The sequence below is a fragment of the Myripristis murdjan genome, chromosome 17 (assembly GCF_902150065.1).
Source record: "Myripristis murdjan chromosome 17, fMyrMur1.1, whole genome shotgun sequence".
Taxonomy (NCBI): Eukaryota; Metazoa; Chordata; class Actinopteri; order Holocentriformes; family Holocentridae; genus Myripristis; species Myripristis murdjan.
In genome coordinates, this window is record NC_043996.1 from 1,046,238 (window position 1) to 1,065,889 (window position 19,652).

Consider the following 19,652-nt stretch of genomic DNA (forward strand, 5'->3'; position numbering starts at 1 on the left):
AACCAAAAACAGTAGAACCTGAAGTGGGACATGTGATGACAACAAGGGTGGGTTTGTATTCCTCTACAGGGAAGGATGAAGACAACAGAGAAATCAGAGAGTGTTCAGAGTGCAATGGTCTGCGGAAGAAACAAAACTTTTGCTTTCAATTTGGACATCTCCTGAAATTCAGGCTGTGCTGTTCAATTCTGGAGTCACCCACGTCACAATGGTTCCATGTTTGGGTCAAAAAGAAGTATAAGATGCTAAAATCCTTACTTTTCTATGTTCATCTCATCCTAAAGTTAGTACTTTTCTTTTGGCTGCTGTTCAGAGCATGTGTAAATAATCATTACTTACTACCCTACTTAGGGAGTTATCCATCATGTTTATCTTTTCTCAAACATGCATTAGATATTACAACAAAAAGACTTGATAGCATCAAGGCCCTTGTTGGCCTTAATAATTGAAATGTTATTTCTTATTTTTTTTTTAAAAATCTTTGCTTTTATACTTAAATCTGGAAAGTCTTAGCCCCTCACTTTGCCTGACGTGGATTTGAGAGAAATCAAAGGAAAAGGTTCTTTCATCCATGCAGATTAGTAAATATATTTCTGCTCAAAATAATCCAAAATCCATGGTGCCTGCAAGATTCTTACAGTTCAATTTCAGATTTTTTAAGACCTTGTCAATGCCAGTGACAACGAAATGACTAATTCTGTTTTGTTCCCAGATAATTTAAGGTCTTCAAGACTTTTTCAGGACCTGCAGAGACCCTAACATCCTCGAGTCATACAGTGCATTCAGAGAGTATTCAGACCCCCTTCACTTTTGTTATGTTGCAGGCTGATGCTACAATCTTTTAAATTCATCTTTACTCTCATTAATCTACTCTCAGTACCACATAATGACAAAGTGAAAAGAGAATTGTAGAAATGTTTGTAAATTTATTAAAAAGAAAATGTGAATGCACTGTAGAAAGAAAATGTGAATGCACTGTAGAACACATTAACAGCCACATACAGACAGCGTCACAGCCAAATGTTTCTTACTGGAAGAACTTGAAGGCTTTGACGGTTCCGCCGTTGTTGGAAAAGAGAAGACGTAGATCCTCCTCTGTCACTCCCTCCCTGGACATTCAAACACAAACCGTTATTACTGCCTTGAAACTAAACAACATAAAGTCAGAAATCTCTACATTAATCAAACACTGGGAAGAAAAAAAAGAACGTTATTTGTATTATATGAGGGGTGTGCATCTTACGGTATATTAGAGAGGTGAAGTGTTGCTGAGGGAGGAAAGATATTCTGGAAGTTCTTGGATCCAGGTTTCTTAAAGCGGTGGAGTGGTGAGCCAGAGAAATCTAATAATAAACAATGACAATACTGAAAATATCAATAACACACAAATTCTAGAATGCAACAACCTTAAACCTGTTAATACAAGTACATTAAAATTCTCCCAGACGCTGGTCTTATTTAAAACACTGCCTTACATTCAAGTACCTAATTTGGCAAGAACCTCATTAATCTGCAGGTTACAGAAAGCTGAATTCAATACTAACCCTTATAAATCACACACTGAAAGAAACAAAGCTGGACAAGCAGCTACTTAAGTAGAGTGAATACAAAATGTGCAACTATAAATGGGCAGTGTAAGGTCATTTTCTTGGACCTTGTCTCACCTTTAGTGAGAAGCTGGTCATCCAGTCCTTCTCTAGGCAGAGCAACAGTCTGGTGTTTAGACAGCGTCACTCTCATCACTTTTCCAAACACCTTCTGACCGTTCAAATGACTCATAGCTGGAAATAAGACGAAGCGAAAAAGTTATCATCTTGTGTCCCACGACTGATGTGGCTAGGTGACTGAATCGCAATCCATCCTCAATGCATCTTGGGTGAATTTACATCCAAGGGCGCATTATGTACTTTTATGTACTCATGTGCAATCCCATAGTTATCCAAACAACCATTTGCCACCCAAAACCAGGGTTGCAAATTAAAATCTTAAGTGTCTGGTGGATAGGGCTAGGTATCATACAAACATTTTCAATGCTGATGCTGGTACCTTGACGTCAATACTGATTCCTGAACAATACTTTTGATACTGATTTTATGCAGCCTTGTCATAAAATCAATTTTAAAAACAATGTTTTTCTTGCACGTCTCTACGACACGTAACGTTTGACAGCCAATCAATGTTATTAGATCTTGGTACAAGCATGCTGCATTCTTACTGGCTCACTGACTTACTTGAAATTTCAAATCTTAACAAAAATTGTTATTGGGTAACATGTGTGCCAAATTTCAACAACATAGCATTTTTTGATACTTAATAATATCAAAGCAATTTGGTGTGTGCCATACAAGTATCTAAGTTTGGTAGCCAATCCTACTAGTAGAGACCCAAATTTTTGTGCACACTGGGTGACTCCTGGTTCTAAAATGCTTGTGAAATGCTTCCACAAGAAGTCTGACATCGATCACTGATCTGACATTTAAATATATAATATCATTAAATTACAGATTGTCTTCTAGTAATTTTTCACTTTTGATTTTAATTTCTTGATGCTAATTTTCCACTAACCATTTTTGCTAACTTTGTTAATCATCTTTTTATGCTTTTGAAAGACATCAAGTGAATTTACTCAGTGCTAACTGCTTCCACTTTCAACTGCCCCTGAGGAAGAATGTGAAGGGGAGACACACCCCTCTCTCAGAGAGCAGTTAGGTCACGTAGTAGCTCCCTCTCTTTCTCTCTATACTCTCATCCAGATGACACTTGCAACCAACGTAAAGGAGGGATTTTTCAAAAGTCTCATAAGGAATCTTATCAATATTTATTTGAACTAACAACACAACCTGCTTTCATGATACTGAAATTTGGCGTCAACTGATCTATCATGAACAGATAATCTGTAGTACCAATGTAACTCAGTCAGGACCCTTAAGAGTTCAGTACACAACCCAACAGAGGTCCTCCAAGACCTTTGAAAACAAACTGGGTTTTCTCAGAAACCGCTGCATCTCACCTAGCTGAGCCTGGTTGCCATCGGACAGCTGGATTAGAGCACTGTCCTTCTTGTTGTAGAGGATCTTCACCCTCTGGACATCGCCATAGACTCCTGAAGACAGACACAGAGAGAGAGAGAGAGGGAGAGAGAGGCAGAGCAGGGCAAGGGAGGAGGAGATGAGGAGGAGGACAGGACAGACAGAGCAGGAGAGATGGAGCCGACGAAGAAAAAAAAGAGGTGTGAAGGATGGAAGGAACAAAGTTAGTGCTGGAGAGACAAATGAAAAGAAAAGATGGAGGCTTCCCATGTGACGTTACCTAAAAACTACATCAGATACTTCTAGGTGGCCAAGTAGCTTTTTGTTGTGACTACCAATCAGTGACAGAAGTCAGGCACACTAGCTTTAGCTTGGAAACAGATCTCAGACTGACCCACTGGCAAACTGAAAGACTGCCTGAATGAGACATGTTTTGACTGCAGGGTAGGTGCAAAGGTCAAAGACTACTTTAATTAGTACTACCTGGATTTGAATTTGATTTGAAGCCCAATTTCAAAAACAAATCAAAGAAAGCTGTCAAATGAAGTCTTATTTCTGGTTGTTTATTACTGATGAATGTTCTAAAACTATTAACTGGTAATGAGAAAATGGACACCTAAAAATTAATTGTCAATTAATATCCAACTGGTAAAGCAGAAAAGATGTATAATGTAGACCTAAACCTACTTTGTATGAATAACAGAATGGATATGAAGTGCAAAAGAAAAGAAAAGAAAAGAAAAGAAAACAACTTGAAAATACTTATTAAAGTCTTAAATCTGGATAATATCAGACATTTTAAGGGATCCTCTGACACTCTGGCCTTTGCTGGTTAACAAGCTGACTGCTCCACTAAATGAGAGGCTAAAACTGACCAAATTTCTGGCCGACTGTTTGATTTTTCTCTCCTCCCGACTTGGCTGGTTTGTGGAATGGCTGAGTGGCAATTAACCCCCAACTAAAAACATCTAACCATTTGAACATGTCTATGAAATGAGTAGGTGCATTACGGCTGCACTGAATATTTACAAAGTATAGAGACAAAGATAGAGGGAAGAGAGATAAGAGATGTTGAGAAGTATAGAGAGCAAGAGAAGGTCTTTAAAAGGACTAGGTTGAGTTTTTGGTATTGTCCTGTTGGTGAACTTTGCAGTCAAGTGATGTAACCCTAATCCTAACAAAGACGGCAAAATCATGTTTGTTAGAATGAGCCCAACTTCACTCAATTGTTTGTCTAAATGTTCTTCATCAGCTTTTTGGCAAAACAGAGCTCTTGAATTTTGCACTAGTCCTTTTACCAACAAAATGACTTTGCAACAGGAATTCAATAACCCGAACCCGAACCCAATAACCCTGTCAACACTGACTGACATTTCTGTAGGTGGCTAAAGTTGCTAAGTTGAACAGATTTGCAATTGGGCTGTAAACTGGCTAAAGCAGGCAGTCACTGTGTCGAATGAAAGCTACGTCACAGTGGCTGGACGTATTGGTCCTTAGTCATTGGTTAGCAGGATTCAAATCCCTTCGCCTACAGAAATCTGCTGATGAGATTTAACTTCAGACTGAATATTAGAGCGGAAATGGAATGGACATTCGATCTGAATGTAAGGCTACTATTCTGAACTAGCAGGGACTATTTTCCATGCTTCTACAGGAAGTGAAGGTAGTGACTGATGGGAAACTGGTATAGTCTGGCATTTTACCATTATGAATCACTCCGTTTTACAAATGTTCTGTAATAACATTTAATGACATTAATAGCTGCGATCTATATTGTAACAAGCTTTGCACCAGTACAGCGCAAACATGGACAACTTTTCCAAACATAACATTGGAGTTAATTAAACATTGTGGTCAGAAGAGGATGAGGCAGAGGAGGGAAGCTTGGATACTTCAGTGCAAACTTCCAGGTAAGATAGCTTGTGAACAGTTATAATTGATAATGTTGAATTGTTTTGACTGAGGTCTGTATCACAATATGAAATGTTTTCTCCTCATTTTTGATTAGCTGCTTTTCCTGTTTTTGAATATCTTTTTGAACTTCCAGCAGTCAAGCAGCGCCCTTGTATTCATTTGTAATCAATGACTTATGGATATTTCATTTTTTTTTAATGTATGAATCTACCAGTTACAGCCCTATAACTGGGAAAAAAGCAAACACTGACAACTTTTCATTATTACAATCAGTCCTCTTGCTTTGGGTAGTGCTCTCTTAGTACAGTGTTCCAGCTCCAGAGCCAATAATCCCCCGGCGAACACTTGGATGTCGTAGATGTCCATGCTCTCATCATAACAAGGCTAAGTTCACCGACAGGACAATCTACCAAAAACTCAATGTATTCTTTTAAGGCAGATACAGAGGTAGACAAGAGGTGTAAACTGTAGTAGAGAAAGGCATAGACAGATTTACAGAAAGGTCGACGACACTGAGGAGAGTTGGATAGACAGAGAGATAAATTGATAGAATAGAAGAGGTTGAACATACCGAAGAGGGTAAAGAGACTTTGAGGCGTGACCATCTTTAGAAAGAGAGACCGCAGAGCAGAGGACAGGAAGAGGAGGAGGAGCATAGGAGGAAGAGGAGAGACGGAGGTAGAGATCAGACCGCCCAGCGACGGACGAGAGGGGAGGTGGTGGTTTCCATGACGATGGAAGGGCGTAGCAAAGATGAGGACGTGGATTGGGACGGGGCAGGGGGGGAGGGGTCAAAACAGCAAAGCCAAAGTCATGTTGGACCATTCACATTATAGAGAGAGGAAGGAAAGAGGAAAGAAAGAGGAGTAGTAATGCAGATTATTTGGTGGATGAAAAGGAAATAATTGGGCAAAAGGGAGGAGGAGAGGAGGGAGGGAGGTAAGGAGGGAGAAAGGAGGAAAGGAGGACAAAAACCAAAGCAGAGGTCAGTAAACAGAGCATCAGTGGAACATTAACGGAATCTGAATGATTGCTGGTTTGATTCCCAAAAACACACACACAACTCCACCAGTCCTGTTAACGCACACACACACACACGCGCACACACACGCACACACACGCACGCACGCACACGCACACACACGCACACGCACACACACACCCCCTGCTGGATGCATTTATCAATGAGAGAACAAAGGATGGAAGGTGGATATAAAATAAAATTTAAAAAATTGGAACAGTTAAAAAAAAAAAAAAAAGAAAAAAATGAAGGAATTAAGTGTGAATAAAAGAGTTAGTGGTAATCAACCTCAAACCAGGAGGGACGGCAACATGCAGCAGATGGCCAATCAGATCAGATGTAGGGATTTGCACTGAGCCAATGGCAGCAGGAGCTGGGTTAGAAACCGTTTATGGAAATGGAGATAATTATTGCCAAAATGGGCTCGTTAGACCGATGGATCCACATACCGCACTTCAGATGTGACCATTTCATTTAAAAGAAATAACAGAACTTTATTTTTTCAGGGTGAGAAAGCCACTGAAAACTTCAATGAGATACTGAAACTCAAAGCCCAAACAATATTAAATACGTACTACTACTGAATCCAAGAAGTCATTCAAAGCAGTTCAAGTTTGGGGCTATCCCAAGAGACTCAATAAGATCAATTCAAGAGATCAATTCTATTATAAATATGTAATCAAAGAGATAATCATAGTATCACAAAGGTGGACAACACTGACAGGCTCAAATACCTATAACCATAACACTGCTGTGGAGCTCACTTGCTAAAAACGTCCACTTTGGCAGCTGGTAGCAGTAGGGTAAATGTGAGAGGGTCCATGACCGATGCCATCACAACTAGGGATGCACATTTCGATTAATTTTATAACCGAGTAACCTACTGGGCCTACTCGAGTACCCGAGTAATTAGGTTAAAAGAGGACACATAAAATCGTTCATATACAGTGCATCAATATACCCCTGTTTAATCGAGGACAAAACTTTTTTCACAGTCATCGTTATCTTGGTGGTAGACTGCTTTCATTTTTTAATCCATGTCCGAGTAAATAAAATAAACATGTATAAATGCTGCCTGGTGTTAGGGATGTCACGATTATTTGACTTCACGAATATCCGCGATTTTAAACGCCACGGTTAATTATTCGTGAAGGTTCCTAAACACCGTCACTTTCCTAAGATCATGCCGGACGCGGAACCATAGGCAGCGCAAGTCGCACGGAACCAAAACAACTGCAAACTACGAAAAAAAAATCTGGTTTTGCCCAGATTTATCTAACAGACATTTCTCTGGATCCAATAGAAGTGCAGCTTTCGTTCTCAACCACACTAACTAGGCCTACTAGCCAATCAGATGTGCTGTCGAAAGTGAGCCTCGTTAGCCTTCAGTGACACACTGCAACCCACAGGATGGACCGCAGGTTAATGAAGCTGGGTGAAGACAGCAAACATGTCTCTTAAAGCGATGATGTCAGCGCCAACAAGATTGGGCATGCGTACTTTACATATCGATATCTCCTAGACCGTTTATGACATACAGAAACTTTAAATAACGTCGGAAACTGGAGAAATGGAGCTTTGCGCCTATATACAGGCCATTACGGTAACTCCGCAGGACTACTGACACTTCGACCGTCCAATCACAGAAGAGTCCCCGGTGTGTCACATGTTTGTAATATGAGCTTCTCATACCGTAAAAAGCACTCACTCATTGCACAATTCTACAACCATAAAAAGCATGTAACATTGTAATTTATTTTCACTGTTACAGTGTTATTTATGTTTCAAAGGGCAGCTAAATATTATTTTTGTTATGTTGGCATGGAAATAAATGAAACGTGAATATCTATAAGGAGTGTTCATGTGATTTCATACATTTATAGTGTGAAATTAATTAATATATAATAATCGTAAAATCGTGATTATTTCTCTGACAATAATCGTACCAAGAAAATCTATAATCGTGACATCCCTACCTGGTGTGCGTGGTTGCATCCATTTATTGAATAAATCGGCCTCAACGAGTGTTCACGAGGCTGACGGAATAAGCAGTCTTCAGTGTGGATGCGCATAGCCAAGTAGGTACCCTCTCTCTGAAAATTGAAAATGTTATCTATCTAGAAGCTAGACTAAATTATTTATTTGCTAGCTCAATCATGTTGTTACTAGAATATCCACTGGAAAAAATATTTTTTTCATGGACTGATAGTTATACTTCTGCCGACTTCTCAGTCATTTTTAATCTAACAGGTGCCATGACAACGACTCACCAACACAGCTGATCTTCATCTACAACCAACTTATATTGACAGTTATAGTTAAATATAGGCTACTGCTTTCCAGTGTCGGCACTATCAGCCCCATGATGCACAGCAGCGTTTATAATAGGATGTAAAAGTGAATTAGGGTCATTCTGCCGCTTGGTGTAACCTGATTCCACCACCCAGACGAATAAAGAAAGAAACTATTCATTTCTGAAAAAATATTCTGGCTTTAAAATCTCCAGTGATTCAGATTTAGCACCAAATTACACCACTACTGCAGTCAAATTAGAAATTCAACTGAACTGTGGTGTTTATTCTGAGTGCAAAACAAAACAGGAGGACACCAGGAGATGGCCTTCAAATACTATGACAGAACACAAATTCACTTTTGACAGGGATGGGGCTCTTGCGCTAATCCTCGGCAGCCAAAAAAACCATCAGTGCTGGAGCCAGCGCTGAGAATGGCACTTAAAAGTTACATTATAATAAAAGTAAACTAGCATCTTCAGGTAACACCATCAACCTGCTGATTATCTGAGAAGAGGCAGCCTTCACTGATAAGTAGGTTGACTGACTTTACCCCTCCAGTTCCCTTTCCCACACACACACACACACACACACACACACACACACACACACACACACACACACACACACACACACTTACTTCTCAGGTCTGAGGCCGTCAGTACCCACACACTGGCTTGCCCTGCTCTCTCTCCCTATATGTGTTAGCTGTTTTGGCTGTTCTTCGTCAGCTGTGTGTTTTGTAAACTCACCCAATAACATCATTCCACTTACACAACAGCAGGTGAGCTGCATGTGAAGCACTTTGCTGTTAATGTTTAGAACGAGGGTTTGATGTGAAACTGTGGCACTAAAGTCAATATACCCGGGCCACTTAAGTTTAACATGTGGGAAAACACTGTGGAAATATTGCTCCCCTTTGCAGACATGCCCACCTTCTGCTAATCTTATGCAGTTTGGAGAAAAAAACATGCAGGTTTTTGCATACAGTCCACATGTGTTCTTGTGGCCTGTTGTAAAATGGTGTGTGTGTGTAGACTGGGGCCTAAACAGTCTTGGAGCTGCATCAGTTGGCTTTGACTGGAGAGCTGAGACTCTTGTGCATTCAATGAGCCACATTTGATTAAATGTGTGATGATGTTGGCCCCCATAGGACCCATTTCATTGTAGTGAGACCATTTTTGACCTATAGTGACCTATAGGAAAATCACATTGTCATGGAACTTTACACCCACAAACTACAGACCAAGGATATTCAGAGCATGTCTGATTTTCCAGGTATACTGACAACAAGGGGAAGTTTCTGAGCAATAAATCATAATATTGAGTCTCAATATTTGTAGAATCACAGTAAAAATCGAATTGGAACCCAAGTATCGTGACAGTATCAAAACAGAGGATAAGCATATTGTCCCAGCCCTGATGACACCATTCTAAATCTATCAACTGGTTAAAAAACTCAGAGGGAAAATCAACACCCTTCTCTAACCTTTTCCTCTCAAAATACAAAGCTTTACATTTATGGCCTGCTGGACTCCACACGAGCTGACCTGATCGGTAAAACAGGGACTATGTGATATTTACACTGTGACCAGGATTCAGCTGTAGCAGCAAGATATCACCACAAGGAGGCAGAGTCGTGAAAAAGTGGCACTACATAATGAAGTCCACCTCAGAGTGAGAGAGAGGTGCTGATAGAGAGATGGAAATTAAACAGAAATAGAAACAGGCTGTAGATAGGTTTAGAAATACAAACAGTAAAAGATGTAGGTTTACATATACAGATTAAGTAGACAACATACACAGAAAACATAGCTAGAGAGATCTAAGTAGGTATAGATGATCATATTTAGATAAACAAGCGTAAAAATACATGTGACACAACACAGTTCTGGAGAGATGTAGAAAAAAGATAAAAATAGCAGTTTTTAGGATCTGTGACAGTCCATAGACAACAGAACTCAGTCTATAGTGCGCACACACACACACACACACACACCAGGACATTCATTTACAAATCACAGAGCAATCAAGCCCAATTAATCTGGATAGACTAATTATGAAAACCACTGATTTTCAAAACTAACATTTTCAAAGAAAATAATAGTACTTATAAACCGCTCAGCATTCAAAGCTGAACCCCGTCACTGCCAAACAGAAACTACATCCTCCTGGCATTAACATGCATCATAGGTGTTCAACTGGAGCACATACACACCTAAAAAAAAAAATCAGCTGAAAAAACCCAAACCACATGTCACAAACAGCTGAGAAGATCAAATCAACAGCTGTCAAAGCCAACATGAACAAAGCTGGTGAAAGTTGTGAAAGCTGTGAAACTAGAAATGGGCAGAAGCAAAAAGACACCTGGAAAGGAGTTGTAAAGGGCATGAAATCCAGCTGATTTAGCAGATAAGATGCAGAATGTACTACCAACCCTGCTGTGGATAAATCTAAGGATGTTGATGCTACACAAAGAAACCAGTTATCACATGAAAACATGAGCTCTGCATTTAAGACAATTTAATACTTCTTAATAGTCCAGTCATTTTATGAAAAAACCTAGGACAAATTGCAAGAGAAGCAAACTCAACTGATTTTGCATCCTCAGTTTGTGACCACATATTACCAAAAAACATTGTTTTTAACACACAGGGGAAAGGGGTTCAAAATTTTACTTTCAGATATCACTATAAAAATTCACAAGATGATTACACACACAAAGACAAGAAAAAAAGTCAATTACAAGTTCTTTGAATTATTCTGTTTACACATGCATATCACACATTATCTGATTTGATATGCACTAATTGGAATAAATGCCAGAACAGATATTTAAACAGTGAATTAAAAGGTTACTATATATATAGTAACCTTTTAATTCACTGTTATGTAGTAACCTTTTAATTCAAGGTTACTATATATATAGTAACCTTTTAATTCACTGTTTAAATATCTGTTCTGGCATTTATTCCTTATATTCCTTATTAGCGCATATCAAATCAGATAATGTGTGATATGCATGTGTAAACAGAATAATTCCAAGAACTTGTAACTGACTTTTTTTCTTGTCTTTGTGTGTGTAATCAACTTGATTACGATCGTGAATTTTTATAGTGATATCTGAAAGTAAAATGTTGAACCCCTTTCCCCTGTGTGTTAAAAAGGATGTTTTTTGGTATTACATGGTCATATATAGGTGATTTTCAAAACTTTCCATCAATGGGATTTCTTGGGACTTTTTTCCCCTCACTCAGGACAAACTGAGGATACAAAATCAGTTGAGTTTGCTTCTCTTGTAATTTCTCCTAGGTTGACCCCAATTTTGGCCTAAAATTACTGGACTATAAAGGCATACTTCATCCACAACGAATAACTTCACTATCAAGCACTCACCGTGCATTGCCTTCAACCCATGACAAAGAAAATATATTTTCAAGCCTGCATGATAAACTTGTATTCCAAAAATACTAACCATCTCTCATCAAATGGAAAAAAAAAATGGTTCTGTAATTTTACAATTTTACTTCAGTAAAAGGCTGTGAGCGAGAATTGAAGGCATAGCACGGTAAGTATGTGATAACAAAAATGATGTGGCAGTATGGGTGACGTATCCCTTTAATATCTTAGCTGACCAATAGTTTTAGATCATGTATTTTAAGACTTATTGATATTAGCTGGATGTGAGATGTATAATAAATGCTAGGTGTGAAGTGGGCACAAAGATGCACACACACTTCAGGGATTCACCTTCAATTCAATAATCTTAAATGAAGTACACATTCTTTCCAGATTTGAACCGAGTGAATTTCAGTGAGTAGAGCTGAGCCTGCAGACTCTCTCACAGCTAGGTAAAGGTTAAGGTTTTGGTTCTGGTTAGCATACCTCGTCATTCAGGTTGGATGCCAGCAAGACTCCTGACACCCCAGAGCCCGATAGAGCGACTCGTCCAGCAGCCGCCGCCGCCGCCGCTGCAGCACTCAGAGGACTGATGGCACCTATTAGGAAAGTAGAGATCATAAACAGATGACAATCAGACGTACAATACCACTGCACAAACCTAGATCTGTTCATAGCCACAACATTCACAACTGAAGGCTTTTGTATCAATGTCATTAGGGCTGCAACTAGGACTCCCTGATGCCAAAAATCAATCTCTTCATTTACATTTTTGTCACTTCACTCACACAAACAATGTCACAAGTTTATGAAGTAATCCTGTAAGCGCTGAGAAAAAAACAATAGGGTAGTGCATACTTTGTATTGAAAATAATGTATAATCAGCGCAACTTAGTATTTGTATTATATATATAATACAATATTTTATATAATATATAAACCAGTACCAAGTCACTAGGCCTAGCCATTTTGTTGTTTTTAACCTCTTTTTCTCTCTTCATCATCAAACTCCTCCACCCATAGTATGAAATCGGTGCTCTTCCCCTCCCATTTCACCACCTCACCTCTTCAGCTTCAGCTCTGAAACTGCACATTCTACAAATGAACTTATGCAAATTTCAGATCAGTCGGGCAAGTGCCTCTGTCACTGCAAGCAGCGCTGAAGCAGCAGAAAAAGTGGATTCAAAGCGGATGTTTACCTTGTAGGTGAAAGTCTGCAGCTTCACCATATTCTTGAATTAGAGGTTAGAGACAAAATAATGCAAGTAATCCAACAGGAGCTCTGTGAGAGAAATATGTATCTCTCATTTCTATCCCAAAAATTGAAACATTTTTTTCACCTTAACTTTCAGGAGAAGCAGGACTGACTCTGTTTACTGGGTTTCAACACCCCCAACACCCTCTAGTGGTCAGAAATCGCTCAGTGTGGTATTTTGCTTATTATGGCTGGTGTTTTTGAAATTTTGGCCTTTATGACTGTAAATACACAATCATTAAAAATTGCAGTTAATGGAAGAATTGTAGTTAAATCAAACTGTGACCCAAAAAATCATGATTAAATCAAACTGTAAGGTCACTGGTAATTCCCCACCATAGCTGCAACAATCTGCTGATATCACTGATTACGTCAATTAAATGCTTTCCAAGTTCATAATCTCTCAAATGTGAAAAAAATATTGTTTTCACACTAGAATTGATTGTCTGCCATGTTTGTCAACTGTATTCACACACCAAAAATTCAAACTGTTTCTCTTAATGTTCTTCACAGTCTGTAGCTAATAATAATCCAGATTAGGAGATTAGGAGAAAGATTGGTCATCTCACTAATTAGAAACTTGGCTGTCTTTAGGCATCATTTTACAAAGGAACAAAGATGATTTTATCCTTACACATATTAAAGATACAATGTTCAAAAAGATATATATATAATAGCCTAGGTTTTCCAAGAATGCAAATGGTCAACAAAATTGGATCCAAAACCCACTACAGAAAAGGATATGCCACCCACACAGTAATGTACAAGCCACTCTTTAATGCTCTGTGACATGAAAATTATAGTTCAAAACTAGACAAGTCAAACTTTTGTTACATTCGTAATCTACCCAAACATCCACCACCTTAGTGATTTAGACCACCAGACCTGCCCCAGTTCAATTCTTTAAAAATGACACAGAACATGAAAACCGGTAGATGCCTAAATTTGACTTTGAGAAGAGAGGCTCCTGAATGAGACATTAAAATGTAAAACACATATTAGTGTTGCATTTTTACACAAAGATACAATCAATGAAAAAATCTATGAAAATCAATGAAAATAAAACAAATGTGGATGTTTGCTGATATGCCCACCAGTATAGAGTTACAGAAGGGTCAGGTGCAAATGCGTAAATAAGTGAAGGTAGTGGCTTGACTCATTCATCATGCCATGCTCAAACCACAAAATTAACAAGGTACACGAGATTGAACACGACCAACAATCACTTCCCTTTCACACAGAACACTAATTCTCCGTCCAGTGTCTACAGTTTTTGTAATCACCAGATTTTCTACAGAATTTCATCTGGCTTATTTTAGAAGCACAGATGCTACTGAATGATTCTAGAAATATCAAAGGAATATTACAGGAATACTACAGGCAGCAGTGTGTCTATAAATCTCTTGCTCTTCTGTGACTACAAGTTGCTACTTGTTACTTTGATGATGAAGTGTACAGAGGCTACAATGTAGTAGAAAATTATAGTATTCAGTACTGCTTCAGCACCACAGACAGCACCATGGATTTATCAACACACAGCACAGTTAGGCTAGTGATATTTCAAAGCCATTTTTAGGGCCATAGATTCTAACATAAAGCTCAGTCAGGTGAGTCAGGCAGACTATAGACTAACATACTCAGCTAAACACCCCTCTGCCCCTGGGCTCTCTCTGCTACTGGGGGATGGAGAAGGGGGATACATTCTAGTCATTATCCTAAAAAGAGTGATGTATCCCCCCTCAATTTGCCAACTGATTACAATGTCTGACCGACCCTACAATGGCGCTGGTAGGCGTCCTACATCCCTAATGTATTAAAATACAGAAGAACACCATTGATGTGTCCAGGGGATTCACCCTATTTTTGCCCCGATAATGCTAAAGCAGCACCTTATTTCTCATTCACTGAAACACTGGGATTGGATGATTCAGTCAAGGGGGCTGAACCCAGCTGGCAAGGCTGCACCTGCCATTGAACTAAACTGGGCCATTCTGGAGTTAAAACAACAAGCACACCCAAACATTCAGTTAAGTTTCGTGTTCAACCCAGTTCACAGGAACGAGTACAGTGCTTTTTATGCAAAAGATGTGCAAGAAGTCACAAGTCACAAAAGGGATTATCCATGCATATGTCCCAAGTTCAACATCTGTTCAACACAGCTGGGACTGAACTGAGAGGTAAGTGAGATAAATCACTCTGATTTCAATCAGCTTCCTTCACTGAATCAGCCCCGATAGAATGGAGGCTTATTGAGGCTCCACTTACAGTTTGGTTTGGTTACTCATTCACTAAGTGACTCGGTGCTCAGAAGCGACAACTCTCACACAGGACCACTGAACCAACTATCATCTTGTTGAGCGGACCGAAATGAACTGACTTGTTCAAAGGAAAGATAATTCCCACTCTTACTACAAATTGCTGGTCAAGTTCTTACTTTATTTTTATTTACTTCTAATACTAAAAAATAAAAAGGTCGCTCATTTCAGATGTACTGAGAATAAAAGTTACTGAGCTCCTGTTTCACAACAGTAAATGTGTTAAGTGTGATCTCTTCCATGTAGTTAGAAAAGGAGAGAACACATTTCAGACTACATTGTTATAAAGGCACACTGCGCAAAATTGCGGTTGGTTGGCGGTGGTTGAGTGTACATGGTTTTCATTGTCACGACAACTGACATTTTTCCCCCTTTCCACTTACTCCACATTTTGCGCATTGGGTCTACATGGTTCTAACTTGCATCAACCATCTGCAGTTTTGCATGGTGCAGCTTTTATTAAAAATGTGTAAATGACAAAAAGTAAAACCAACAAAGAAGCAGGTTCCTCTTCTAAACTTTGCTGACTGATCCTTCATTGTGAAAGGTTCCATAATCTGTCATGTCCCTGCATGGCAAAGCAAAGAAGGTATTACAATCCATCATACTTATTTTTTATTCTACCATATAAATTTCAGTTCGCTACTCCTCCCACAGTTTTGGTGTTACCCCTAGAAACCAAACACGAATAATGTGTGGCTTGATTGGGAGAAGTGTGCTATGGCTTTTCTAAGCAATCTGACTTTCTGATTTCTCCGAATTCCTCTTAAACCAAATTTTGGCCAGCACAATATGGGACAGTTTTTTCTAGGCTCTGCATTGCACAGCTTTTGTGCTCTGTCCATGTTAATTTATTCATTCATTCATAAAATGGTTTATTTATGTGTATGTGTTCTTTTTCCCCCGTTTTTACACATTACAAATTTGGAATAAAATTGCACTTTCTGGACGCAATACACCCCAACTGGGCAATCGACCAAAAACCATGTATTTTAAAACCCTCACTGCTCCCTCATTCTCTGGCCTTTAAACTCCATTTTGAAGATTAAATTGGTCAGCACAGGTGGAATTTTATGTGTGTAAAATATCATCTTGATATTGTTGTCTTTTGGTAGGAAACAGTTTAAGTTTGAAGGTCATTTCAGAGAATATAATGAGGGTCTATGGCAGCCGTCTACAGCAGGTGACATGACATCATCCCCGCTGTAGTGACGCACTACACACTCATTGAGACAGATTAAGATCGTGTTTCATCTACTGCAGGAGCAATTCCGACTAAACATAGACATATTACCTATCAAAATGTTCAGCATCTTCTCTTCTATCCAGCCATCTAAAGTGTGAAGGGAACTGTGCCTACTTTTCACTTTTCATAGAGAACAGTTTAAGTTGGGTTTTTTTTTTGGTCCTGACTTTATAATAGGTGTGTACTGCATGCAATGTTTGGAGTTAGAGTGGGTGACATCATCACTAGAGTGGAGCGGACCGGTAAATTTCTCTAAATATCTTCTCGTTAACTTGCTCAAGTGCCCATAATTTTCACTCCACATCCATAAATTTCGGTAAAGTGGTGCGAAGATTTGTTCGGTTTCTCAGCATCTTACTATAGAAGCAAACAGGCTTACACTTTTGGCATATCAAGTTTCAATGCAGCAGTGTCAGCCCTCTGCCTCATACACTTCCATTATAACTGAAACTGAAAAATCTGGGACAGAGGGATAAAAACTTTTTTTTTTTTTTTTTTTAACCCACTGTTGTTCTGACTTTTTGGGGACTAGGCACCCAATTTTTTTACAACTTGCCAATCAACACCTTATGTTTCTGCTGATACATTTTATTGGAATTATTGTAGTAGGAATTACTGCCATTCATAAATAAGCATTTGTTGGACCATTACTTTGAGCAGAATGTTTCACAACTGCCACTGCCTCTCACCAACTTCTGCTTTGAACTTTCTAGAACACTGGTTCTGTCTCTGGGCGGACAATAACAGACCTGCTTGTCATTGGCTAGTTTTCTCTCCTTTGAATGGCCACAAGCAATCATGCCCACCACCCTAGCAATTCCCACCATACACCACAGCAAAAACCATAGCAATCGCCTAGAAACACCCTAGCAATCACCCAGAGCACAATAGCAACTGCCTAGCAACACCTCAGCGACCAGCCCTAAGACCATGGCAATCATCTACCAAGTCCCTAATAAACACCTACATCTTCACAACATGAATGAACGTCCACATATCGTCACCACACTAAGCTCTTAACAAAACCCTGGCAAACAAAAACACAATATGCGTGGAGCAGCAGGCACATTCAAAATTTCTTCTGAAATTTTCCAGTTAATAATTTGTTCTCTGTAATGGATGTGATTTAAAATTTAGCTAAAGTACAAGACTCTTATGGACTTAAATTACTGACTGAAAAAAAAAAAAAACCCTCAAAAAAGTCGAAGTATACAACATAGCTACTCAGTTACAGTAACATGAGGAACATTCATTTTTTTGCTTACACCACTGTACTGTATAACCATAATGATAACCATATAACATGAAACACAAGTTTAACACTTCAATTTGTCACAAACAAACAAACAAACAAAAAAAAAAAAACAAGTTTTATTCGGGACCCACTAAACTTCCCTGGGACCTTCTCAAATTACCACCTGTGGGCCCAGGGGACTCAGTGCATTGAAAAATTTAATATCACTGGCAGACCCACATGAATCCCTTGAATATTTTAAAGTGACTGGTGATTCATGGGTGTGGAGCCAGGCTAGTACCGTGGGCCACATGGAACTGGATTGAGCCCTGACTTTTCAGGCAGACCATGGTCTGTTTGTTTGCTCCATATCGGAGTCCTCATGTATGTTCCTACCTCTCCCAATCAACTATTGTCTAATTCAAACGGAATAAACAGGGTAGATGTGAAAGCCTACTAAGATAATTGTACTTTTATTGCAACCACACACAGAAAACACAGTAAAGTGTTATGGTAATTTTTCATGTATGTTATGGCAAAAACAAGCATTTATGCTCCTAAGAATTCCAAACTTTTAAGGATTACCTGGAAGTGTTGTACAGGCTGAAATTTACCATCAGTCACCAGCTAAATGTTGGGAAATGTTGTGGTTGGGGCTGATCTATTTATACAATTAAGAAGTAACCAACCAGTTTACAGGCATAATTTTCCACAAAAGTTTTGGGGACAGTAAATACGTTAAGTAGCTAACAACCCACATAGTCAACTAGGGTTTGCAAGCTAACTTTTGAGGTCCTATACAGGCACGAATATTTTCTGTACAGCAGGCCTTGATAGCTGTATTCAATCACACAAACTGCACCACATCCATCCTGATGGAGATGGATGACACTGACTAGCTAATTATGAATGAAAGGCAGATATCCACCTGATATCTCTGTCCACCTGTGTTATCGACCAGCCACTGAAGCTGATGGAAGTAAAGTTAGTTTCCAGCCCTGGTGCATTCAGATAACAGCCACAACAGGACAAGACAAGGGACAGGACAGCAGCAGGACAGAAAAAGGCAGAGACAGAGTGCAGGGGAAAAAAATAAAACAAGAAAAAGGAAAGGATAGGTACCTCCACCCTGCGAGAGGGAGAGAGAAGACGAGTAACCTCCTCCACTAGAGTAGGAAGCTAGTGCTCCGGACGGGGTACCTATAAGACAATATAACAACTAGATTTACACCACACAATACCAACCTAAACTAGCTCTGAAAAGCACAGCTATCAGTGGAAACCAAACAAATGGAAAATGACTAAATTCTATCAATACTTGAAATATTAGTCTAAACTACACTGAAACTGATGACACTTAGTAGCAGAAAAACTAAGGAAAACTGAGGTCAACCAAATATCGTTTCCTACAAGCTAAAACAAACTATGATTTTTAGACTATGTAACAATAATAAGTTAAATTATGTGAGAATATGATATTAATACCCCAAATCTAAGGAAAAGGTAACTGTTGTCATGTGGAGATGATTCTGAGTCCCAACATGCTGCCATAGACTATTAAACTACAGTAAGGTACATAAGTCTGTCTGTCTTCGGTGTGAGGAGGAATACACAACCTGTGCACACTACTAACCAATAAACAGAGAGGACACTGTATCACCAGGCAGCAGCGCTCTGGTCCCATATTCAACCTACACGGTGAAACAGTGGCATTGCTATAGCAGAGAACAGTTCCACCATGTTGGAAACTAGGGTGGCTTAAAATAGCACTGATGGTGAAACCAAAACAAATGTGTGTTGTTGCGTATCCTTCAAACAATTTTTCACCTTTGTATGGCTGCTCAAATTTGTGTTGTTTTCCGGTCAGTATCTGCTGTATTTATTTTGGAGCAGTACACTCAGTGAAGCTCTCGTTCTTGTGACAGGGAAGCAGTTAACAGACCAAACT

At 39.2% G+C, this 19,652-nt stretch overlaps 1 protein-coding gene across 2 annotated transcripts in view; it reads right to left on the reverse strand.

Annotated features, from left to right (window-relative positions):
* ptbp2b (polypyrimidine tract binding protein 2b) overlaps positions 1 to 19,652 on the reverse strand; it is a 46,508-nt gene that overhangs the window by 5,256 nt on the left and 21,600 nt on the right. Inside the window, exons 10-16 of one of the 2 annotated variants that reach the window (XM_030073832.1) lie at positions 18,827 to 18,904; positions 12,141 to 12,253; positions 5,515 to 5,548; positions 3,011 to 3,103; positions 1,665 to 1,781; positions 1,244 to 1,343; positions 1,032 to 1,109 (exon numbers count right to left, since the gene is read on the reverse strand). In XM_030073832.1, the coding sequence (XP_029929692.1) occupies positions 1,032 to 1,109; positions 1,244 to 1,343; positions 1,665 to 1,781; positions 3,011 to 3,103; positions 5,515 to 5,548; positions 12,141 to 12,253; positions 18,827 to 18,904 (613 nt within the window). The remainder of the gene's footprint in view (positions 1 to 1,031; positions 1,110 to 1,243; positions 1,344 to 1,664; positions 1,782 to 3,010; positions 3,104 to 5,514; positions 5,549 to 12,140; positions 12,254 to 18,826; positions 18,905 to 19,652) is intronic. The other variant, XM_030073831.1, reaches the window with a different exon arrangement.